Here is a 26,640-nt window from a genome sequence, read left to right as displayed (position 1 = left end):
CTGATCATTTGAATATGCATTACTCTCGTATAAAATTAAGTTACATTAGATTTGGTTAGGTTGAATTATGTTAGATCAAATTCAGTTTGAGTTTAGATTAGTGTTCTGCTAAATTTATTTGCTATGATGGACACTTTCTTGCAGAATATGAAATACTATTTGCCTGAAATTTAGTTTAGAGCTTAAGGGCTGCAAGGAGTAGTGAAATGCATTCCATAACCTCTCCTACTCAAATCCCATCGTTACTTTCCCATGGTGCAACCTATTTTTAACAAACAAGGCTCTGGAGACCGAGTCACAGAAGTGTAACTGTTCTAGCATGTGTGACCTCAATACAGGAAGACAAGGACCTTCAAGAACCCTGCAGAAGTTTAATAAAAATCTTATCAAGCTTCTCTGAGGAGCTTCTGAAAGGTTACTGCAGGCAGGCTCATATGAATAATAATGTTCAAATGCATAATTAGATACCCTCTCATAACAATTATTTTCACCAAAATGCTTTGTAATCATGTAAAATCGCTGGTAAATAAACATAGGATCTGAATTATCCAAATTCTCCGTAACATACGTAATAAATTCAAATACAAACTTGTAAACATTATCAATTGTTCAGTAACACTATGTCACTACTTGATTTGATATTAATCTTACATCTTAAAAACATAACAAGAATAATCTTCAGGGCTCTATTATTGGCACATGTATAACTAAATTATTAATACAGTCCTCTGAGGATGTCCGACCACAATATAGACAGCATAGTGCCTGCATCCAAGCAGCATCTCCATTTTGCATGCTGTTTATTGCATTTTTATTACATAAATAAATGCATGGAGTTTACTACTTTATTTTTCGCATACAGTTGGTCGTTGGACATCCTCAATATGTAGCATACTCATTGTTGGCAATGTAAACAAACCTATTAATATTGCTTATAAAATTAGATCAAATTCAAGCAGAGTTTCATCTTAGGCCAGTGATCAAAATGGATTTAGGAAATATTACAGGAATATTTTAAAAATAAAGTCACTTATTACTATAATTGGCAGAATCTGTTACTTTTATATTAACAATATACAGTAAACTATTTTGATTATCGAATTCTTTTGATAAAACTTCCATTTTGACCACAGACAATAATATTCATTTTCATGGCGTGAATATACCGACAATCTACTCCAAACGGAATCTAACATATGCATGGTATTCTTCATACAACTAGTACAGGGGAAATGTGTGGTACCACGATGATCCACTGCAACCGTTATAGCCAGCTTATGAAACTGGATTCCAACTCCCCAAATCATCATGATGCTGGTTTTCCACAAGTCCTATACAGTGGTCGAGATTTCATGAGAAAATTTTTTCCCCATGAGAACTTGAACCAGCACTCATTCCACAGCGCTGATCCAAAGCATGACACTTTAGACCACACAGCTACAGTGCGGGATTTATTGTTATTGTTATTGTTATTGTTATTATTATTATTATTATTATTATTATTATTATGATCATCATCATCATCATCATCATCATCATCATCATTCATCGTTGTCGTTGTTGTTATTGTTAAACAGCTCATTTCTTGCAAGACTACAATTTTTCAGTCTTTACACTCCTAATATGCGTATCTGTAGTATAGAGAGGATAGTACTGAGTAGGCTACTAATGGCCGAGATCTGCATTTTGTGATATTTAAATTACGTTGTTCATATATGTATTACTTCTGATTGAGGTTTTGGCTATAAGTACATCTATTATCAGGCAGTACATTTCACTTGATAATATGTGTCAACGCGCGTACACATGTAGCAAATGAACAAACGAAAAACGAATGCATTCGCGGACTGAAATCGGAACGTGTGGATGACGCAGCAAAGGCAAACTGATCATTTGGTTTGTCTTCAGTAGTGATCTGTCGCTTGTCGGTATTCGTTGTGGATGGGATTTGCCACTTGTTTGCAGTTCATAGCAGAACGCAGCGGTAAGTTTAATTTCACCAACAGGATGTCGAAACGAGTGGACTGAAGAAGCTGTTATCAACTTATTGATGTATAATAAGGTGCAGGAAATTTTATGGCCCTATTTTGCACAATAATATTTCGAAGTCTGTTTCTGAGCTGCGACAGAAGCTGTGAAACTGTCTCGATTCAATTCAATATAAATCATGAAGCAAGTCAGTGCCTCTATATCAATTGCGACTTTTGTAGAGTGGCGTCTGCCACCATCTCTTTTTTTTTTTTTAACTTTCTTTTTGTAAAACTGCCTATAATAACAACGACCACACTTGCTATAATTATATCTTCACCTGCCATTACTGCGGATAATCAGCGAACGCAAATGTTCTCTGACCACTTGCTGATGATTTGTATGTAGCTCCGAACAGTAAACGAACAACGAAGTTTTGCGTCATCATTTGTTCGTTTGCTACATGTGTATGCACCTTCAGAGAAAGAACAATTGTTTGTATACATCTGAAGTCTGATGAATGTAATATGTAGCTAGTAGACAATGTATGCTATGGAGGAGGAAAGAAACTGGCCACCCTACCCCATTATCTCCTGGCCTAATTGTCTCATAAGTGGTGCCTTGTTGGTATCACTTGTGAGGTTCAGACCTGTCTTCAGACAGTTGACTAAACAACAACAACAATAACATAATATAATTATGTATCTTTTTAAAAGAATTTTATGTGTCTAATAATGCTAACACTCAACATTTAGTAATGAAGTCATTAACATTGTTTTGTGATATTTAACACAATATTAAAAAATTTAAATACAATTTTTTATGATAGACAGAGAGAGAGCCATCCCTCTTTTGAGAAAACAAGTCGAATATGCCACCAGACTATTGTGGACGATATATTAAAGCTACAGGTTATAGCATTCTCGAAGACAGTGCCCAATATTTCCTGCCAGATGAAATACCATAATTACCACAGGTCTCACGAAGTTGATTTCCTGAAGAAATGGAATGCACTAATTGCTCTTTATTACTGTACCGGTGATGAGAATCGTTATCCAGTATGAGTTAATGACAGTGTTATGGCAGGAGTTACGGAAGTACCTCGAAAAAATTCTTGTTGGCACATTCACTATAGATTCTTTTTAGTCAAACAGGAATTTTAACCTTTGTCTCAGGTGTGGGTAGTCGATACTCTAGCCATTTGACTAAGAGTGTACCCATATTAAATCCTTTTGCAGAGTCGGTCATTCTATCAATTTTTACGCTGAACACATTCATCCCTTGTAACAGAGAAGTAGGCATGCAAGATTTAAAACTTGTTTGCCGATAGTCAGGGCTGGGCAGTATTTGAAATACATTTGTATTTTGTAATTTGTAAGAATTTTCGAAAGTATTTTGTATTTATATACACAAAATTTATGTATTTTGTATTTCAAATACTCAAAATACTTTTTTCTTCTTCTTCAAGTTTTGGATTTCGATTTGAAGAATGAATTTTTGTCTTATTTGCCTATTTTCAGTTGTGCTAGCCATACACTTACTTTTCTTGCCACAACTGGTTTCCTTAATGCCTTTAAGAAATCTCCAACAGCATCAAGGGTCCATCACCCAACACTTGCTAAATGTTTAGCATTATGGAATGCGTCTAGGAGACTCAGATACTCAGAAATTATATCAGATGTCTTGAAATATTCATTAAAGTTTCCTTGCCCAACTCGATGGAATTCTCTTTATGACTCAATCTCTCAAATATTGCAATTCAAACATGATATAAACAGTATATGTGAAAAACTGGGATTGCCAACCTTCAAAGATGTTGAGTTTCAGTACCTTGAAGAATATTGTGCAGTTCTGAAACCCATTGCCGTAGCCCTTAATTTCATGCAAATGAGAAGACGTGCTATTACGGCCAACTTTTGTCCACATTAATTTCCCTTGAAAACAGATTACATATTCTGTTATCTAGCAATCTACGCCATCTATTTTAAGTAACTCCAATCCTAATAAGTTCGCTTTCATCAAGATTTAAAGCGATGTTTGATCTGACCCCAGAAGCAAATTGAGCTATTTTGGCAGCTTGCTTCCACCCATCATTGAAGATGAGATGGCTACCTGACACTGCCTCACCAAATGATAAGAAGAGGACACAGAATATGTGCGTGAAATCAGCTGAGCAGTTCTCTGCTACACCTTTGGTCAGTTCAGACAATGAAAACAATTTTTATGTTTTCAACTCAAGTACAACAGACTTTGAAAAGCAAAAAAAAAAAAAAAGAACGTGTCTACTGCAGAGTATGAGCTCATACAATTCTTCAATGGCAAAGGGACAACCCTGTGCACTCTAGAGAATTACCCAACAGTGAAACAAGCTTTTATAAATATAATACAAGTTTGTGTTCCTCTACGCCTGTAGAAAGACTGTTCTGTTTTGCAGGATTTATTCATTCACAAGCAAGGGGATCCTTATCTTATGAACATTTGAGGAACCGGTTATTTTCAAAGGGAGCAGTAATTATTCATATGTAGCATAATTTCATTGCTGGCTGGGAAAAGGAAGATGTTCAGTTACAGTGTTTATATAAAACTTAGAGGTAAAAATACTTTTAATGTTAATATAATATTTTAGATTTTCACTAATATTCTTATTTCTTTAGGCCTATATATTTTATCGAGTAATTGAAATACAAATGTATTTTGAGTATTTGACATACAAATGTATTTTGGTTAATTTTTTAAAAGTATTTTGTATTTGTATTTGAAATACTTGGATGTCAGTATTTTGCCCAGCCCTGCTGACAGTGACAAATGAATGACACAATGAACAGAACTGCGAGAAACTGGAACATCTGTATGTATTTAAAACCTGCACATGCAGCCTCGCTTAGAGTAGATAGTCTGCACAATACCAGAAAGGAAATCTTACTATAAAAATATTAAACAACTTTTAAAATCAGACGCTGCTTACAGCTCACTCAGTTCTGGCTGGGGGTCGGGCTGGCTGGCTCTGGCTGATCCTGCTGCGTCGTAGACGTGGCTGTAAGGAGGAGGCCCCTCGGAGAAAATGTATCACAGTACAGATTCTCTTTCTTATGTACACGACGGACATGTGAACGAAGATTGTCTCGGCGGGCTGAACGATATGCGCAGTGAGGACAAAGATGAGGCTTCTCCCCTGTGTGCATGCGCCTGTGTTGTATCAGCTGCACACAAAGACGTCGAAAATCAGTACTACTTCAATTTACAGCTTGTATGATTAAAATTAACTGCACTCATTTTGATTTTACACGACCTTGCTTAATTTTCTTGAATATGCGAAAAAATTATTGATGATTGACGATAATGACCATGATTATGACGATGATGATGATGATGATGATAATGATAATAATAATAATAACAATAATAATTATTATAATAATACAGTCGGAGTAATCAGAGAATTCTTTAAACCAAAGGGAAAATATACCTACAGTCGCACTCAAACCTCCTGACGTTTCACGAGCGCCAGTAACATGCAAGCGCGACGTTGTCACAACTACTCTCTCTGTTTCTCTCTCTCTCAGCAGTAGTAGTTTTAAAACTGTGGAGCGCGACTCTCTACCTGAGATTGGTTTGATAGAGAGATGCAGAAGGCTTAATAATAATAGCAATAATAATAATAACAATAATAATAATAATAATAATAATAATAATAATCATCATCATCATCAGATTGCATCAAATTAAATTAAAAGTCACAAAATATAGAAAAATTAGTTGAGTCAGACGTAAATAATCATACTCGCTGAGTTTATATCAGTTTTTTTAATAGTTTTACTTTTATTAGGGTTAATAAAATTGTCCAATAAAACAAAGGAGCAGTGTGATAAAATAAACTGAATGATAGGCTTAATTTGAAATAGCCCCACTATGCTCTATTGAAAGAGGTGGAGAATGTTCTCCATACCACCGTTTCTCTCTCCCCCTCAAGGTTTTTCTTTCGTCTTTCCCCGGCAGCTTTTTACTCAAATACACGGGAGAGTTTTCTTCTGGCAGAAGCGAAGTGCGAATCATGTATTTCAATAAAGAAAAATGCTAATAGATACTGTATATAAGTCAAAATTAGTATATCCGCCTAATACGCGGTCCCGGTTAATACGTGATTTACACATGGTCTCTTGAACAGCGTCTTATTGGGGGTTTATTGTATTAATCTATAAAACTCGAACCACTGGGGGTAAAAATGTGATTTTAGTTTCTGTGTGTTAAGGAAACATTAAACATGCATCATATGTGCATGCATAGTTCCTACAACATACCAATTTTTCGAGTGCACTTGTTATTTGATTTTGTGACTTTCTAAGCGGCGAGCCTTCGTGCCCATAAGTTCCAATGCAGCACTGCCGCTATTGGCTATTGCCGATAAGCGGACACACCTGCATACGTCAGAAGGTTTGAGCGTGACTGTAGCTCACATCTGCATGGCTCAATACAAAGATTGGCATTTCACATGAATATACATAGCACAGCAACTGGAAAATGGAACTCATACTGGAAAAAAATTATGATTCTGTATTATATGGATAATCAGAGTATTGTTCATTAGAGACAGTTTTTTCCTGCATCTCCATATTCCACATAATGATCCTGAAAAAACTGGAAGGAATGGCAGAAGGTCGAGTCTGGAATTCTGTTCAGTGCTCTCAATACTGTTCTTTGAATGGTGTCCACATCATCAAAATAACAGTCTCTCTGTGGTGCTTTGAGTTTTGGGAACAAACAGAAGTCACACAGTGCTCAGTGCAGTGAATATAATGGACGCGACAGAAAGCACAAACTGCTTTTCTGACCAAAAATTTAAAAAAACTCCATAACAATGAGAGTCAAAATGAGGCAGTAGAGCAAGTGGACAGCTTCAAATACTTGAGGTGTACTATAAGCAGTAACATAAGCTGCTGCCAAGAAGTCAAAAGGAGAAAGCAATGGGGTAAGGAAGCTTTTAATAGAAAAAGGAGTATCTTTGGCGGACCTCTGGAGAAAGAACTAAGGAAGAGACTAGTGAAGTGCTTTGTGTGGAGTGTAGCATTGTAGGGTAATAATCTATCTACGTAGTGTATCCAGCTATTTGCTGACAACACTTGTTCCACTATGTTTCACTATGACTTTCCTCTTCTTACAAATGATAGGTAAAAAGCACAATGCTGGTTGTATATTTCAGCAGCCACATTCCAAAGATGAGATGTATTCAGTATATATTGGAGAGAATTGTCCAAGGTTACAGGGATTGCAGATTTTAGATTAGTTCTATGGATGTTTGTGACAGGGCAGTTTAAGAGGATATGTTTCAAATCTTCTTCTTTATTGTTGCACCAGCAACAACTACTAGAGTCAACAAGATTAAAGCAGTAAAGATACTTCTGAGTGATAATATGGCCTGTCCTGGCTCTTGCTAAGAAAGTTTGTATTGTATGGGGTAGAAACATGGACATTACGACGAAGTGAAGAGAAGCGAATAGAAGCATTTGAAATGCGGATATGGAGAAGGTTGGAACGTTTGAAATGGGCATACAGAGTAAGAAACGAAGCTGTGCTGGAAAGAGTGGATGAAGAAAGAATGATGCTGAAACTGATCAGAAAGAGAAAGAGGAATTGGCTGGGTCACTGGTTGAGAAGGAACTGCCTACTGAAAGATGCACTGGAAGGAATGGTGAATGGGAGAAGAGTTTGTGGCTGAAGAAGATATCAAATGATAGCCGACATTAAGATATATGAATCATATGCTGAAACAAAGAGGAAGGCAGAAAATAAGAAAGACTGGAGAATGCTGGGTTTGCAGTGAAAGACCTGACTTGGGCAGAACACTATGAATGAATGAATGAATGAATGAATGAACAATGAGAACCTTGTGCTTGATGTATCGACATGCAACAGGTATAGACTATTCACTTCTCAATACTCAGGCCATACAAGACGAATTCTCTGGAACAATAATTTCAAAATAACCCAATAGCAGGCAGCAGTAACTGTCTTGTAATGGGGTAAGAACTCTTTGTGCATAATACCTTCGCTATCATAGGAAAATGTTAGTATTATTTTCATTTTTATAATCTTTTTGGCGAACTTTCTTAGAACAGAGAGAGTTTGCTACTTCCACTCTACACTCCGTCAGTTTATTTTGGGATTATACTGAAGCCACTATATCTCGTCATCTCTGACAATACAATTCTAGAAACTGAGTTGCGTTTCTATAGCCTCAATGAACTCCCTATTGTGTTTAACTCAAAGCTGTTGTTTGAATATATCATATTATGCAAGAACCATCGTTTTCTTCAAATCATGAGTTATTATTTGTCAAAGGGTTTTCTTATCAATGTACAGATTGATTCTCTGATATAATCTGAAATATAGCATATTGGCCGTTGGTGAATATTCCGCACTTTTTCAATCAACTATGGCATTTAAATCATTTTTGCAGAACCATGATGTTCATCATCTTCCAGTGACATTCTTTTGTGGAGGATGTGGTTATATCATTCAATAACATGTGTACCAGAAAGATGATTATTTCTGTATATTTGCTTCATCATTAGAAGCATTTCTGTGACACTTTTGTCTAGCTGACCACAAAATTGGACTTTTCCCTCTGTTCTAGTTTTGTATGACACACACACGAGACGCATACAGTTCAGCTTACACTCTCTTCTGAAATAGCAGAAAGGAATGGTGACCATCAGTATAGCACTCTAGAAATAATCACTTTTTTAATTCATGTTCACTCTTAGTAGATGGTAGCACCAATTCATGCCTCATAAACTTGTCCCAGTTTCCAATTGCTGCATTGTGTGTAATTCCGTGTAATGAACAATATAGGCTACAAGTGAATAGTAGTAGTAGTAGATTATTTTACGATGCTTTGTCAACATCTAAGGTTATTTAGCGTCTGAATGAGATGAAGGTGATAATGCCGGTGAAACGAGTCTGGGGTCCAACACCGAGTTACCCAGCATTTGCTTATATTGGGTTGAGGGAAAACCCCAGAAAAAACTTCAACCTATAAGTGAATACGAGGTTCAGCAAGAACAATAATTATATGAACCTGAATATTGTCTGACCTAACCTCAAACTTATTCTCGATCTGAAAATGCATCCGATCTGGATGTCAACTTGCACCTAACCCAGTCTGATCCAGAATATGACTTGGGTAAGTTATCGATCTGATCTAACCTAACCGAATCTCATCTAATTTAACCTAACCTAATCTCATCTAAACTAACCTAATCTACGAGATTTTAGGCTTGTGGCTAAAAGAAGGGTTTTGGGTTTTACATCATATATTGGTCTTGTTGTTTCAAATGCTTCGGAACTACTTTGCAGGTTCCATTATCAAGGTAACATAGCCAAAAATCTGAAAGAAAGCCCATTCTGTTATGGTCCATTATGCCTAGATATTTGTCTGGGTTAACCAGCTGTAATGAACCCACCAATGTAAACAACTCTTCAGACCTTCAGCCAATCACCTTGATGATGGAACCTGCATGTACAGTGAGTCTCAGTGAACAACCATCATCACCACCACTAGTTGCATCTGCAAACTCACAGTGCTTCGCTGGATTAAAACTTACATACTATATTACATTAATAACATTCAGTACTCACCCTCCTCACAGTAGCTGCTGGAAGTGTCGCCGATCTTGTGTGATATATAATCCGCATCGTCATAATAAACTATCATTCACCAAGCATCAGTAGAACGAATTTCTGTTCAAATGGTTTTGTTCCTCCAGCCTATGTGGATAAGTTGCATACTTTATTTTTCAGTGTTCCCCAGAAATAAAAGTCATATGTGGTTAGATCTGGAAAACGAGTAGGTCATAACCCCCTGCTAATAATTACATAGCCAAATATACGAATGTTATTAACATAATTCAGTACGTAAGTTTTAATCCAGCGAAGTGCTGCAGAAACATTCATTTAACTCACAGAAGTTCCAAAACGTTGGAGATCTTAAATCCCAAAACACAGTGTAAAACCCAAAAGTCCACCTCTAACCTAATTTATTTCAATGTAATGTAATCTAATCCAAGCATCAATATCATAATCTAAAGGCTGGTTCACAATAAACCGGAAACGAGAATCGGAACAAAAACGAAAACGGTAAAAGTGTTAAAATGTGTACATTTAAATGTGAGCATTTACAATTAACGAAAAGCTTGCCGGAGCCCGGGATCGGGGACGGAGAGTTGGCCAAGTTTCAACTTTGGCGTTCACGTTTCCGATCACAGCCCACTAGATTCATTCTATTGCCATCTAAAAGCTATTTTGTCGTCGTATATTTTGTAGCAAGAAGACTGTGACATAACCTATGCATTATTTTGTTCTGTGCTGTGCATCACGGAGCAAGTTTTATTTTATGAGATTCTAATATTGAGTGTTGAGGAAAATCCTCACGTTTACGATAAGCGGCGCGCCTCATATAAAGATGAGAAAATGAAGGAGAATATGTGGCTTTCAATAGCTGCATCTTTGAACACCGATCGTAAGTGAATCATATTTTATTACTGTACTGGTTGCATTACACACTACATATTCATGCTTCAATTCAATAACTACTGTTGTGTTCATTTTTGTTCTATTACAAATGTTTCTTCTCTAATTATTTTACGTTATGGTAGACTTAAAATAGGTTGCGATAATAAAGATGCATGGGCATATTTATAGTACCGTACCTAATGAAATGTTTCAGTTGAAATTTCGAAGTTGGTTAACCTGTGTTTATGTTGGCTGCCTTGTACTCATGAGAGAACGCCATTGGTCAATTATATACAAATAACATCAGAATGCGTAATATCGACTTTACATATCGTTATTGACATACATATCGATATGCATAGTCTTCTACGTTCTCAGTTTATTGTGAATCAAAAATTTTCATATTCACGTCCTCTGCTTCTCGTTTTCATTCTGGTTCTCGTTTCCGGTTTATTGTGAACCAGCCTTAAAATATAGTACAACACATACCGCAAAAATCACATTAATCTCCTTGTTGATAACATGCTGTCTTACCTTCTTAAGTTGCACAGTCCTAAAAATGCAAATGTCACAGCAGAAGTATCTGTTGTCCCGGTGCCTTCTCATGTGCTTGTTCATGTCCACTTCTGTTGGCCTGTCTTTGCCACATATCACACATGAAATTTTAACAGAAGACACATTCAGCCCCAGAGAATGAAGTTTCAGATGCTTATAAAATGCTTTCTCGATGGTACACGTGTAAGCACACATTTGGCAGCGATACTCCTCCCTCTCATACCTAAGAATAAACATTACCATTCAGTTCATACCATACAACAACATAACACGTTACAATTATGACAATGTTTTAAAATGCATGTTTTCGCGGAAAAACACATTTTCATTATCACTAATACCGAAAAATTTGTTTTGAACAATGCCATTTTTCTGCAAAATTGTTTGAAAAAGTTACATACAATAGATTATATTATTATTTAAAATCCAACTATATATTAGTACACCTTGATTACACAACTTTTAACACTATATCACTGCGGAAAACATACGTGTCTTTCTCGTGTTAAATTTACATTACCTCGTTAACATGTTTCAGCCTGTTATCGGCCATCTTCAGAACTGGTCGTTATGGTCCATTATGGCTTTAATGCCAGACCAGCAACAACCAGTTCTGAAGATGGCCGAAACAGGCTGAAACATGTTAACGAGGTAATGTAAATTTAACACAAGAAAGACACATTTTCCGAAATATATTAGTTTTAGAGGAGTTTAGATTTAGAGAAAATGTTGCAAGAAGTAGTGAAGTGCATTTCATAACCTCTCCTATTCAAATCCCATCCTCACCTTCCCATGGTGCAACCTGTTTTTATCAAACCAGGCTCTGGGGACTAAGTCACAGTGGTATAACTGTTCCATCAAAAATGGAGGAAATGCCATTTCAGCATGTTAACCTGTCATGGCATGCATAACAGTCCCCTAAGCGGTGACAAGGGTATATGGTCGGTGGAATTGTATGACAATTCTCCCAGCTAGGTCATAAACGCCCACTAATCAATGCCAGGTGTGAACCTCCAAAGAGTTTGGGAACTGCATGTCGGTGATATAACTGCCGTGACATAAAAATATGGTGCCTACATTAAAATGGTTATACTTTTTGCTATATCACTCTCCTATATTAGACAGCAAGAGACTTAATGGCTTTAATGCCAAGAACTCAGCATTAGCTAACAACAACAGATTTAGAAAAAAAAATCAAGAGAGAAAACAGCTTTTAGGTTATGAATGAAATACTGAAGTTCATAAATTCGAAATTGTATGTTCAAGGAATATTTTGTGATTTGTGACTGTGTAAAAAACTTTTTAAAAAACATCACCTTTATGCTGGAAAACTAGGCACTCTCCCCTCTAAATTTTGTTACATTACATGATAGTATTAAACTGGCAAAGTTTTTAAGCCTAGTGTAAGTGGAAGGTAGTGCTCAACAACTACATATATTTTCAATTAATTAATTACTTTTTGCAAATGGAGAGGACAAACTACTCGGAGTTTCCAAACGTGCTGCAGGAACAGAAAGAAATGCAGCAGAAGGCAGTAATTGTACATCATGACAGAGCACCACATTATTTAGCATACATGTCCGCAACCATCTGATGCTATATTTCCTGGTCACTGTATTGGAAGGAAAGGTCCCATTCCATGGCCTGCGAAGTCACCCAACTCAGATCAACCAGTTCGTCAATTGGTATTTTTCCATGTCTTGCCAAAACATAAGATCTGCAGCAAGTGCATTTGCAGTTAGTGGGGCTTCAATCCAATTTTTTAAATATGAAAATAAGCCAAACTTTACAAACCACTCTACCTGAAACTTTTCCTTCTGTGTTAGTTTCACAGAATCCTGGTTTCTCACGACGTTGATGGGTTTGATTTCCTGGATCTCTTTGGGAAACAATATGAAGTATCAATGTCTCATAAAGCTCAACATGAACAATAAAGCAGAATGTGAGATGTTGGCTCAACATCCATTGCACATTTCTTCAGGCTTGCTCCTCTATTTATTCAGATGGCAATGTCATTATGAACATGTGAAAAATTAATTATACATATATAGTACTTAAACCATATAATTAATAAATGAAGCCAAATTGGAATATAGAGAAGTTTTTTTGTGTGTAATCCAGAAAACAAAGTTTATTCTTTTATTTCAGTGCATATTAAATTATTTCATTTAGTAGGTATGACTTTTGAATAAAAATTCAAGAAAACTAACTATAAATGGTAATGTTATTCACAGCATGATAAAGAAACTGAATTGCTGGAGAAGATGTAATATGTATAATGAGAAAATAAATAGAAACATAAATAATTGAATAAATAATCAAATAAATCCGTGACATGACAGCCCATAGAAGGCCAAGACTGATCAACTGACAGTTGGTCTCACATCTACAAGCCTCAGCAGAGGTGAACGATAATCTAACCAGTACAGAGGTAACATGTGGTAGTATGATGATCCCTCCAGCAGTTATAGCTGATTTTTGACACCATATTTCGCTATTCCCTATAGCTCCTCACATTCATCTTGATGCTGGGTGTGTACCAGTTCCATACACTGGTCGAAATTTCATAAAAAAAAAAATTCCTCCCCTCATGAGAACTTAAGCAAGCACTTATTCTTAGTTGCTAGTCTATATGACACAGGACAGTAGAGGGGTTGCCTGCTCAAAACCTGGATATGCGGCGAACCTTTGTGTAGTCAGCTAGTGTGGATTTGGAACGAGCCTTGCTCGAGGATTATTGCAATAGAGCTTCTAAGGTTGCAGTGCTCCACCCCAAAATTCAATTGAATTCAATTCAATCAATACTGAAGCAGCTGTGGCAGCAGCAGTATTAATAATAATAATAATAATAATAATAATAATAATACTTACCTTACTCTCTGAAGGGACACAGGACCTGCTCGTTTCTTGCCTGTGGGGGAGTAGCCTTCAGCAACATGTCTTGCTACATGGGCTTCCATTTCGTCCCTCTCAGAAGTATGGAACCTGCAGGATGCCATCGGACATGAGGACGACATCTTGCTGAGCAGAGCATGGGCCAGGTTGGGATCAGGTCCCGGTGCAGGATGGCAGATCGCGATGTGCTTCTTGAGGCTGGGGCGTGTGTCTGCCACCAGACCACATTCACCACACTCGTACCCCAATCTGCTATTTGAATGTGAAGTAGTCCTGTTGGGCGATCTGCAATAGTGCCCTAATAATGTCAGCTTTCAGTTTTTGTGCATGGAAGAGGTTTCAGTGTCACAATCATTAGTAGCAATGCAATTTATTATGCAAAATGTCATTCGGATGAACCAAATAAAGGGATGAGATTCGATGGGAGCTTTCTAACAACAACAATAAATAATAATAATAATAATAATAATAATAATAATAATAATAATAATAATAATAATAATAATAATAATAATAATAATAATAATATTTTATGTATTATTAAAGTTAATGTTCTACTTAACAGTAGTTGAATAATAATAATAATAATAATAATAATAATAATAATAATAATAATAATAATAATAATATCCTTTGCTACATTGTGATAAAACCCTCAAGGCTTTGCAGAATGAGATCATTATACATCTCGCGACCGATTGACAAGAAGAAGATTGTGTTCTACAAAAACAAGACAACAGCTCTGCCTGTGTATGATGAGTTCCAGAAACTCTGGCGTTCTGTGGCAGTTGAGAGCATGGATAACCTGAAGATAGAGGAATATTTGGAGAAACAGGGAATCTGCTCCATGCAAGATCATGGCCCCAAGAAGCCGATACCCCACAAGTGTAAGAAACCGAACCAGCGCAAGAAGCAGCAGCAGGAATTGTTTGTTGAACACATGTCAGGTTGCGCAACTTCACCTTAACCCATGACATACTCGTATAGTAAATATTGTAACTATGCTGTTGTAAAATTGAAAATTAATATGTAATGTATTTATTATTATTATTATTATTATTATTATTATTATTATTATTATTATTATTATTATTATTATTATTGCTACTATTAGGGGAAAGGACTCTAAGAGTACGCACATAAATTAATTTGCTTGCCAGCATTAAAGTTGAGTGATAAAGTAAAAATTTTTTATGTCATTGAAGTTATTGAACATTGTATATTTAAACATAAAACACAAATCAGTTACACAAGAAATTATAAATGAGTATTGGCCCTTTAATCAAAATTTGGACATTGCGCACTCTTGTAGGAATAAGCATCTAAGAGTGCGCGTACAGTCCTTCAAGAGTACGCGCTAACATATGTCACAAATAAATACACCAGTTCCCTCATAGCATGAGCAGGCTTCATGCCACTATTCTTTGCAGTTTTCACATTGCACCCAGTTTTCTGTCAACGGTTCCTGATATCTTTCACCACAACCTGGACAAAAAATATTGTAATTATCTTTGGATGTTGTGGGAGTTTCTGGGTCAATCCTCAGTCGCTTTTTCTCCTTTGACCAAATGGACTTCTGACCAGTTCCTTCGGTTTGTTTGCTCCCTGATGTTTCCAGAACATTCTTGTATGGAGATGAAGTTATTATTTTTGATTTCTTCCCCGTTCTTTTCCTTTTTGAGTGGAGGTTTGCTGAAGATAGATGAAGCAGAGTGGAAGGTGAGCAAACTTGTCCATTCAGTTATTTTCACCGTCAGGACGAGAGATAGAATTTGTTTGAAATGTATCTTGACGGACTTGTTGAGATTCCTGTACATCAGGATTTAACTGAATTTTCTATTGAGGCTACCTCTCTTCAGTCTCTTGATTGGGTTCTGGTCTAGATGTCACGGCAGACGATAGGAAATCATCCTCCGTGAATATTTCTGGGTTAAAAGGGAAGATTCCTGTGGCACGGAATGAATCCTTCGCCTTTTCCAGAGTAGCTACCCTTTCATATGCTCTACAGAACAGAGAAGACACTTCCCTGTGAGTTATCACACGTCCTGGATTGCGAACCATAAATGTATCACATTCTGTAGAATAGGCAGATTTAAGGGACCAAATAAGCTTTTACCAAGGGGCTGCATCATTTGGCTCGCATTTGGGACAGAGTAAGAAGTGTGATGAGGTGTTCTCTGCAGTATAATATTGCTTCCAAGCTGCAATGCGAAGTGTGGTTATCCAGGATTAGAAGAGCTGGATCAACCTTGGTTGGCTTTACAAATTTTGTGAAATGTTGCAGCCATTCCACGAAAAGCTCCGTGTTCATGAATCCAGAATCCGAAATTAGATGCAAGGGGCCTTCAGGAGCATCTCTGTACAATTCAGGATTGAGGCTCTTCCTCGGAAAAATAATAGCTGGAGGAATGTAGATGCCTGTTGGAGACAGACAACACACAAATGAAACTATCTGTCCTCTCTCAGCTGACGCAACTTTCCCTACACGACGTTTCCTAAAATGAAGAATCACACGATGTTTATTTTACAAAATTGTAAATATACTAAAGTATACCTACTTAGTAGAAAATTTTATATAAAAATTAACCTTTATAAACGTCAACAAGAAACACTAACATTTCTAGAAGAAGTTTAAACTGCTTTATTTTATCCGACAATGCTAGTTATGTTAGTGTCCTCCAAGAGTACGCACGCACTCTTGAGGGATCCAGCTGTGCGCCCTCTTTGAGGACTGGTTGTACTGACAAAAAATTACAATAGATGGAAGTAGCATGCAATAACTGATTTCCCACTTTGTGGGAACTTACAAGTTATGGAAGAACGTTTTCCATGCGCACATTGTAAAACCTATTTCAAAATTATTTCCTGAGGAAGAAACTAATTTCAATATACACAAAATTACAAGATTAGTATAAAAAATTGCAACTTACCAATAACTAATATAATCCTCAGCAATAAAAAGTGACTTCTATATCAGAACATCGCTTATGAAGATACCTTCTTACAAGTTACACTCCAGCTCGTTGCAATGCAGCCAACATAGAATATTAAAGCTGCGTACTCTTGTAGGACTGCGCGCTCTTTGGGTAACTACCCCTATTATTATTATTATTATTATTATTATTATTATTATTATTATTATTGTTGTCAGTTATCAATATCATCATTGCTATCTCTGTTTTCTTTCTTTTCGTTGTATTAGCTCGATGAGAGCACTATAATGTACTTTTGACTCTGTTGACCCTCTACAGGGCTTTAACTTAATTTGTATCATTTTCATCAGTGTTTGTATTTCTTTTTTGTATTTATATGTGCTATCTGGTAGGATGGAAGAGAAGGCCTTATGGCCTTAATCCTGTCAGATTAAATAAATTATTATTATTATAAGAAGCCGCGAGAAAACAAGCACTTGGCTGACACCCTGGAAATGTACGTTGACAATTGAAGATCGGAAAAGTGAGAGTGGGATTGATTGAGGAGACTGATGCTGTTGACTGAACACGAAGACCGGTAGACAATGGGTGTGCATTGTGTGCGACTGAAATGATAATGAAAGGGTGTATGTTCTATCATGTATATTTAAGTATCAATTCATATGCAATATCAACATCAATGTAACAATTATTACAATAAAACCAAAGATCCTCTGCTTGACAATATGTGTCAGAGGAACAACATATGTAGCTAGTCGATGGTGTATGCAATGAAGGGGGAAAGGAACTCGTCACCCTACCCCAATATCTCCTGGCCTAGTTGCCTCATAAGTGGCACCTTCCTGATATCACTTATGAAGTTCAGACCTTTCTTCAGACAGTTGACTAATAATAATAATAATAATAATAATAATAATAATAATAATAATAATAATAATATGTATTGTGGGTCAGATAATGTTAATGAAAAAGGAGAAAAAGAAGTATGAATAATCTTATATTAGCCCCGTTTCTTTAGGGAGAAATTGGACTGGCAGGTAGTTTATATGTGAAAATCAATTCGATATTTGCTTAGTGCCAACTTAGAGATTAATGACGCTAAAGTCTTTTGCACTGACACAGATCCACTGCACTTGTAGACGACGACAATAATATAGACGCACATACAGGACAAGTATAAGAGTGCATACAAACCTGTTTGGCTGGCTGCCGAAGCTTTCTCCCTCCCCTACATCATTGTCGTTATCGTCCTCTTCCTCCTCCTCCTCTTCCTCGTCTTCATCCTCGTCCTCAGAAACATCCGATGCCGTGTCCAGATGTTTGTTGGGCAGTCTCCCGAACATCATGCTGTACATGGGGTTGTACTGGTGGTTCAGGTATTGCAGGGGATTCTCAGTCTTCACGGCACGGCTCCACGGACTCTCTATGTTGCTGTCACTCCTCCCAATGGCAGAGAGGCCCTTCCTGGGATGCTTTGCCAATTTCAACTGTAACAACGTACAGTGTGCACTCTTAAGTGAGATGACCAACTAGCGTAGTGAAATCAAGTTAGAACTAGGAAAAGGATGGCTTGAGACGAGTTCTCTACTATTTATTTTTATTTTAATTGGTTATTTTACGACGCTTTTTCAACAGCTATAGTTATATAGCGTCTGAATGAGATGAAGGTGATAATGCCGGCGAAATGAGTCCAGAGTCCAACGCCGAACGTTACCCAGTATATGCTCTTATTTTTTTTTAGTAGGTTATTTTAGACGCTTCATCAACAACTTAGGTTATTTAGCGTCTGAATGAGATGAAGGTGATAATGCTGGCGAAATGAATCCAGGGTCCAACGCCGAAAGTTACCCAGTACATGCTCTTATTTTTTTTAGTAGGTTATTTTAGACGCTTTATCAACAACTTAGGTTATTTAGCATCTGAATGAGATGAAGCTGATAATGCCGGTGAAATGAGTCCGGGGTCCATCACCAAAAGTTACCCAGCATTTGCTCGTGTTGGGTTGAGGGAAAACCCCGGGAAAAACCTCAACCAGATAACTTGCCCCAACCGGGAATCGAAACCGGGCCACCTGGTTTTCGCGGCCAGCCGTGCTAACCGTTACTCCACAGGTGTGGACTATGCTCTTATTGGATTGGGGGAAAATCCGGTAAAAACCTCAACCAGGTAACTTGTCCCAACCAGGATTTGAACTCGGGCCCGCTCGTTTCATGGTCAGGCATGCTAACCATTACTCCACAGCAGTGGACTCTATGATTTATGCCACTATATCATTATTATTCATATAGTTATTGTTATTATTACTACAATTTGAGATTTTGAGCATGGTGCGAGATTTTTTGTTTTTTCCAACATGTCATACTTAGATGAAAAAATAGTCATACTGACTCCAGGAAATGCTAGGGAAGAAGAAACTACTATATGTGTCGGATCTGTTACCAATCTTGGGAAATAGCTTTAGGTAATGGATTTGATAAATTATGTTGTTGTTGTTGTTGTTGTTGTTGTTGTTTTCTAATGCCAGGCATTTGACCTCTTGCACTCCAATATTTTTCAAAGATATTATCATGGCCAGCCACTGAAGCACAGATTTTGAGGTGTTCCGAATCTATTTCTTGGTTTGAGTCGCATAATGGGCAGTTAGGGGACTGATATATTCCAATTCTATGCAGGTGTTTGGCCAAACAATCATGGCCTGTTGCCAATCTAAATGCAGCTACAGACGATTTTCGTGGTAAATCAGGAATTAACTGTGGATTATGATGCAGAGAGTTCCATTTTTTCCCTTGAGATTGTGTTATCAAATTTGGTTTGTTGAAGTCGAAGTATGTAGATTTAATAAATCTTTTCACAGAGTAATACGTAGATTTAGTTTTAGATTTGATAAATTATGATGAAACTGAAAGGTATCCCTGAAACATTGAATGTCCCTGTATCTATAACATTCGGAAAAACCCAACAATTTCGCTACATTCAAACTGAGGTGAGGTTTCAGTGCACTGGCCTGGAGTATGATGGCAGCTAGTTATCGTAAGGTAGGCTGCAATGTAAGCAAGGTTCTCTACAGTACAATCACATGAATTTTATCATGTTTACAAGCATCATCATGGCAACATAAAGACCTACATTAAGGAAAACAAGATGATTTACCATGACACCTTAATTGCTTTAAAATGAAAAGTTGTGATTTACCACCATGATATAGACAGCAACCTGACCACCCACATTCAGACAACTACCAAATGGAACATTTCAGGACACGAGTTCCTATATGAAAATTGTTCTTAAAAGTTTGTAACAAAGTCATGGTTATACCGCATATATTAAAAGTAGTTTTTCACATCTACTTAAATATAAGTATAATATTGTGTCAAAAGCAATAGCACATCATGATATAAGCAATATACTGAAACAAATACACAGTAATATAATTGAAAAGGTGGAAATGAGATAGTTTAAAGCTACACTTTAACAAATACAATGTTTTGTGCGAGTTCATTTCTTACACAACATATATTGGGAAGCTACTAGTAAAATATAAAATTTACTCAACAAATGACGTAAGTATACACTAAAGAAATTATGATACCGCATCTAATAGCATTGTACTCTCTACTTTAAATATGCTCTACTGTGAAATTTTGTCAGTGTGGCTTAGAGCTATATCATATTCAACCCTTCAATTTATAGAATTATATTGATGACCTATTTTTAAGAAAGATAAAATGCTTGGCATAACACTTTGTCTTTCAATCATTCATTCATTCATTCATAATTTTCTGCCCAAGGGCAGATCTTTTACTGCAAACCTAGCATTCTCCAATCTTCCCCGTTTTGTCTAATCTCTTAAATGTAAGGTAGTAATTTTATGTCATATTAGTTGAGTGGAAGAGAAGGCCGAATGGCCTTAAACTCTGTGGTTAAAATAAATCATTATTATTATTATTATTATTAAAAATTGTTTATTTATGTCCCACGCCGTGGTGTCATGGTCTAAGGCATCCTGCCTAGCACTCACGTTAAGGAATGCATGCTGGTTCAAGTCCTCATGGGGGAAGAAATTTTCTCATGAAATTTCGGCCAGTGTATGGGACTGGTGTCACCCAGCATCGTGATGCACTTGGGGAGCTATGATAGGTAGCGAAATCGGTTATGCAAACCAATGGCTGAGGGGCTCATCATGCTAACCACACGATACCTCCATTCTGGTTGGATGATCGTCCACCTCTGCTTCGGCATGTGGCCGTGAGGCCAGCAGCCGCCTGCATAATCATGTCGTCATTAAATAACGTACCTTCTTGTTGCTCTGCTGGGAAGAGGTGCTCTCAGGCCTAGAACCAGGCGTGAGAGTGAGAGGAGACGCAGTGTCCACAGAGTTCACACTCTCCACGCTGCTGTGTTCCACCATCGCATCATTCTGCAGGGACATCGCAGTCTGTGCAACACAAACCAACAACGTAGAAAATATAAATTAAAACTTAACCTACATCTACAGTACAACAGAGAGACTACTGACCAGAAACTTGAGCTAAAAAAGTTGGAGAATAGAGATGAGGAGAGAGAAAAAGAAAAAACAAGAGGGGCAGAAAACAAGAAATGGAACAAAAAGAGACGGTGAATGAGAAGGTGCAGAAGAAAAGAGAAGGAAGTGGACTGGTAAAAACGAAAAGTACAAGGCTGATCAAGAAAGACTGAAAAAGTACTTGAATGCACTTGTTATAAGTTAGTTTTTCTTCCAGTACTCGAACACATGATGCAGGCCATTCTTTATCAGATTCTTGAGAATCGCCTCACATTTCTGGAATGAGTTATCACTGGTGATGAGTTATGACTGCATGATTATGATCCTGAAGGAAAACAAGCCAGCTACAGTGTGGAAATCGCCAGGTTCGCCAACACCAAAAAAAAAAGGCGAAAGTTGTTCCATGTGCAGGAAAGGTGATGGTGGTCACGTTTTTTGACTGTAAGCGTACGATTTACCAGCATGTACAGTACCCCTTCACACTACTGTTATAGGAGCATTACTACATGTCAGTATTGGCGACGCACATTGCAAAGAAACGACCACAACTTCATCGGAATGGGTGGATGCAATTTCTTGCTAAACTCAACATAACCTGCGCGCCACATCTGCCTTATAGACCCGATCTCGCTCCCTGTGATTTTTTTTATTCCCGTCACTAAAGGCAAAGCTTCGGGACATTAGATTGAGAACTGTGAAGCAGTGCTCAAGAAATGTGAGGTGATTCTCATGGATCTAACGAAGAATGGCCTGCATCATGTGTTCGAGGACTGGAAGAAATGCTATAACAAGTGCATTCAAATAGAAGGAGACTGCTTGAAAAAGATCATGTAAACATTGAAGTAGAGTAATATACATCTGTGAAAAGAAATCAGTCTCAGACTTTCTTGACCAGCCCTCGTAAATATAAGAGAGAAAGATGAGGAAGAGGACGAGAAAAAGGGAGAATGGAGAAAAGAAAAGAAATAGAAGAAAACAAATAAAAGGAAGAGAAATGGGAGGAAGAGGACGAAGGGAAGACAATGAACAGAAAAGAAGATAAATACGTGAACGATCTCAAAAAGAGATAGGAAAAATTAATACAAGAAAGAGAAAGATAAGGACGAGGAAGAGAATGAAAAAATATGATGAACAGAAAGAGAAGGAAAAAGACGTGAACGAGGAGATAGACAAAGGGAAAAGAAAAAGATAGAAGGCATAAAGGAGGATGATGATAAGAATTGAAAACAAGAAAAGAAAGAGAAAGAAAAAGATGGAAAAAATGAGGAAAGAACAGAAGAAGAAAAAGTGATGTAGGAGAAAGCGAAATAGGAGGAAGAAAATGAGAAGAAGGAACAGAAGAGAAAGACGATGATGAAAGTTCGAGAGGAAGGACAGAAATATAAGTAAACAAATGAGAATAAAAAAGAGAAGGAAGAAAAAGGGGAAACAAGGAGAAAGAGAGAGAAGAAAATGAATGAGGAAAAATGTAAAAGAAAGATGAAAAAAATAAGATGAGTAAGAGCAGGAGGAAGGAATAGAAAACGCAGAAAGAAAACAAGGAAAAAGAGAAAGAAAAATACAGACAGGAGGGAAAACAGATGAATGACGAAAAAAAGATTATGGTTGAAGATAGCAGAAGCTAATAATACAATGATTTGCAAGGTATGAATTGAATATTTTCTCTAGAGGAGAGGGGAACGTTACAAATGTAATCTTCATCTTACGATGTTTGGTGACGTATACACGTCCGTTGATGTGACATAGTAATGAATTTAAATACTATTATAGTCACAATCATGCCATGGTATGAAAGAAAAATTTCACAACCTCGAGCGGGAATCGAACCTGCGACTTATGGGTTGAAAGAAACTTTACAAATGTAATCTTCATCTTACGATGTTCGGTGACGTATACACGTCCGTTGATGTGGCATACTAATGAATTTAAATACTATTATAGTCACAATCATGCCATGGTATGAAAGAAAAATTTCACAACCTCGAGCGGGAATCGAACCTGCGACTTTCTGTCTACCACTGAGCTATCGAGTTCGTCTCACGCCAAAGGCTTGGAATTATCCTTTCATACTGGCGACTCTGTTATAGAGTACTGTCCATAGCGTCTGATCTAGTCAGCACTGCTTATGGGTTGAAAGAAACTTTACAATTTTTACAATTTTAATTGTCGACAAAAATACTGTCGATAACAATTAGCAATGTTGGCTTACTCTTATTACCATGCTCAACTTATATTATAAGAAGAAAGGAGAGCTGTAGTTGCATTAATAGCACATAAAATATGGAAACGATACATTAGGCACCAGAAGGGATAAATGTTGTATATGCACCTGACAAGAACAACTTAATAATAATTTTTCAGTAAGAGACATTGGATTCTCCAGAGGGGGACGATCCCTGGCATCCCCTCCCCCCTGAATTCTCACCCTGCTGATTTGTTATACCTACTGCTACTGAAGATGATCAGCGTTAAGATACTATAAAAGAGAAGAATACATTCTCACCGGTTTGCACACAGACTGCTCTGCCCTGTCTTCAGACTGGCCTTTACTGCTTTCAGACACACCTGAAGAACTGCGTGACACAACAATGGATGGCTTCATAGCCACGAATTCAGGCTGACTGCGATATGAGGAGCGGCATGGCGGGGAAGCAGCTGCACTTGCAAACGACAAACCATCTGAAGGGTACACAGAAATCAGGAATATTAATATGAAAGAAATCCTTCCAATGAGCTGTGCTTACTGTAATTTACACTACACAAAAGAATTCATAACGCAACAAGTACAAAAGAACCAAAAAAAAAAAAAGTATAGTCCTGCTAGATTTCTTTGGTCCTTTTTCCCTCATTTGGTATCTTATTGTATTCGTTGTCTCATATATAACTTATCGTTATAACAATTCACTTCTATAGCAGATTCGTTATTCAGTTCACTATTCGCTATAATAACTTATGTGCACCATTAATAATTCCCACTATTCACATCTTCATTATTCTGACTCCTTGATATTAATACAGTATTTCCATCTACTCTTTTCTTGATCTTTTACTAGTTCACTAATATTGGTCACTCATTAACTCGAAAAATACTATTCACTAGTCTTTCTTCTTACGTTAATAAAAGAGGTCGTTATCAACACTGATCTCTACCTCATTCACTGACCACTTCTACCCCTTCTCCGTAGCTTGCACTTTCTTTACTCACTTGTCTTCAAATCTACTCTCCCCCACCTTATTTTTCACCAATTTTCGTTATCTCCCACTGCTCACTTAAAGTTTAATTTAATTCCTCGAATTTTTTTACCATCATGCTTCTAAAATCTTTAAAATCTCTAACAGACACATGACGTGAATATGTTAGGAGAAAATCCACAAACGATTAGGGAAAACATGGGAATTTTACTGGAAGTAAGTAAAGAGATAGGTTTGGAAGTAAATCCCGAAAAGACAAAGTATATGATTATGTCTCGTGACGAGAATATTGTACGAAATGGAAATATAAAAATTGGAAATTTATCTTTTGAAGAGGTGGAGAAGTTCAAATATCTGGGAGCAACAGTAACAAATATAAATGATACTCGGGAGGAAATTAAACACAGAATAAATATGGGAAATGCCTGTTATTATTCGGTTGAGAAACTTTTATCATCCAGTCTGCTGTCAAAAATTCTGAAAGTTAGAATTTATAAAACAGTTATATTACCGGTTGTTCTGTATGGTTGTGAAGCTTGGACTCTCACTTTGAGAGAGGAACGGAGATTAAGGGTGTTTGAGAATAAGGTGCTTAGGAAAATATTTGGGGCTAAGAGGGATGAAGTTACAGGAGAATGTTACACAACACAGAACTGCACGCATTGTATTCTTCACCTGACATAATTAGGAACATTAAATCCAGACGTTTGAGATGGGCAGGGCATGTAGCACGTATGGGCGAATCCAGAAATGCATATAGAGTGTTAGTTGGGAGACCGGAGGGAAAAAGACCTTTAGGGAGGCCGAGACGTAGATGGGAAGATAATATTAAAATGGTTTTAAGGGAGGTGGGATATGATGATAGAGAATGGATTAATCTTGTTCAGGATAGGGACCAATGGCGGGCTTATGTGAGGGCGGCAATGAACCTCCGAGTTCCTTAAAAGCCAGTAAGTAAGTAAGTAACAGACACTGCATTAGAGTCTTTTAAATTTCTTCTTTTTCAAACCCACCCTTATTACTATCACTTCCTCCCTCATTTTCACATCTCAACTCATGGATTAGCTTTTTCCCATCACTCTTTTCTTTCCATTTCCAGTGTCCCCTATACGTTAAAAATAATAGAGAAAGACAGGAATTCTTTTGTTCCTTAATGCAGCGCCTTGCTTTGAGTGGTCTCAACATTATTTTCCTATCGGAAATTTTAAAATTAGGAAAATATAGCTATCGTCTTGCATTTCCTCTCTTGCTATTATTAATTTGTATTAATATTATCAATAATTCACACATTTATAGTTTCTTTTCTCACCTGCACAGCCATGAAATGGTCCACTACTACCAGCGGTCACAGTGTTATACAGAGTTCTGGTCACACTGTCCGCACCGCATGCAGCGTTGCTTGCCCAAAAACCCCCATGTAAATTCCACAGGCCATAATCCATCTGCAACAAGAACTATCAAATATTCCGTGACCAAAGGTTAGGTATATTATCTAAACCTATGTTTGGAGAAACTATGACAAATAAAAAATCATCAGGGATGTCAATTATTTGCTCAAGGTTCAAGCGATCACTTCAAAAATGAGTAAAAGTGCTCTCTTGATCTTATTTGGAATCAAATCTCACACCTGCTGTGTATAAAAACACTTGACGAGTGACCAAAGTAAGACTGTAACTGCTGACTTATATTGTGTACAACTTCTTCAGCTACAGTGGTTATTATACGGATATAAAACGTGAAAAAAATACAGTCTGATCCATTTGGATATGGATAATATTAATTTACTGTTATAAAGCTATTATGATAACAGGAAAAATTTCTTGCTGGTTACACTGTGATTAAAAGATGGGAGTTTCCATATGAAAATCAACAATGCACAATCTGAAAGGACAAATGAAAATCGTAATGATTAAAATGACTACTACAAATCAACAGTGAACACAATGTGTTCTTTGGTATGCTAAATTTGAGAGTGTTAAAAGAGTTAAAAGGGAATTTCAACGTGAGTATGGTGTGCGTAATGTACCTAAATACGATTCCATAATGTTATGATATCGAACATTTGTA

General features: G+C 37.0%; 1 protein-coding gene across 2 annotated transcripts in view; it reads right to left on the bottom strand.

Annotated features, from left to right (window-relative positions):
• Window positions 1-4,229: 4,229 nt before the first annotated feature.
• Window positions 4,230-26,640, bottom strand: part of LOC138706490 (zinc finger protein 235-like) — a 24,857-nt gene continuing 2,446 nt past the window's right edge. The window contains exons 2-8 of one of the 2 annotated variants that reach the window (XM_069835834.1): window positions 25,883-26,027; window positions 23,885-24,060; window positions 21,154-21,294; window positions 18,054-18,346; window positions 13,903-14,211; window positions 11,011-11,254; window positions 4,230-5,168 (exon numbers count right to left, since the gene is read on the bottom strand). In XM_069835834.1, the coding sequence (XP_069691935.1) occupies window positions 4,941-5,168; window positions 11,011-11,254; window positions 13,903-14,211; window positions 18,054-18,346; window positions 21,154-21,294; window positions 23,885-24,060; window positions 25,883-26,015 (1,524 nt within the window). In that variant the 5' untranslated portion in view covers window positions 26,016-26,027 and the 3' untranslated portion in view covers window positions 4,230-4,940. The remainder of the gene's footprint in view (window positions 5,169-11,010; window positions 11,255-13,902; window positions 14,212-18,053; window positions 18,347-21,153; window positions 21,295-23,884; window positions 24,061-25,882; window positions 26,028-26,640) is intronic. The other variant, XM_069835835.1, reaches the window with a different exon arrangement.

Source organism: Periplaneta americana, chromosome 9, assembly GCF_040183065.1.
Source record: "Periplaneta americana isolate PAMFEO1 chromosome 9, P.americana_PAMFEO1_priV1, whole genome shotgun sequence".
NCBI classification, from domain to species: domain Eukaryota; kingdom Metazoa; phylum Arthropoda; class Insecta; order Blattodea; family Blattidae; genus Periplaneta; species Periplaneta americana.
Note: the sequence above shows the minus strand (reverse complement) of the source record. Positions and strands in the feature narration are given on the sequence as shown.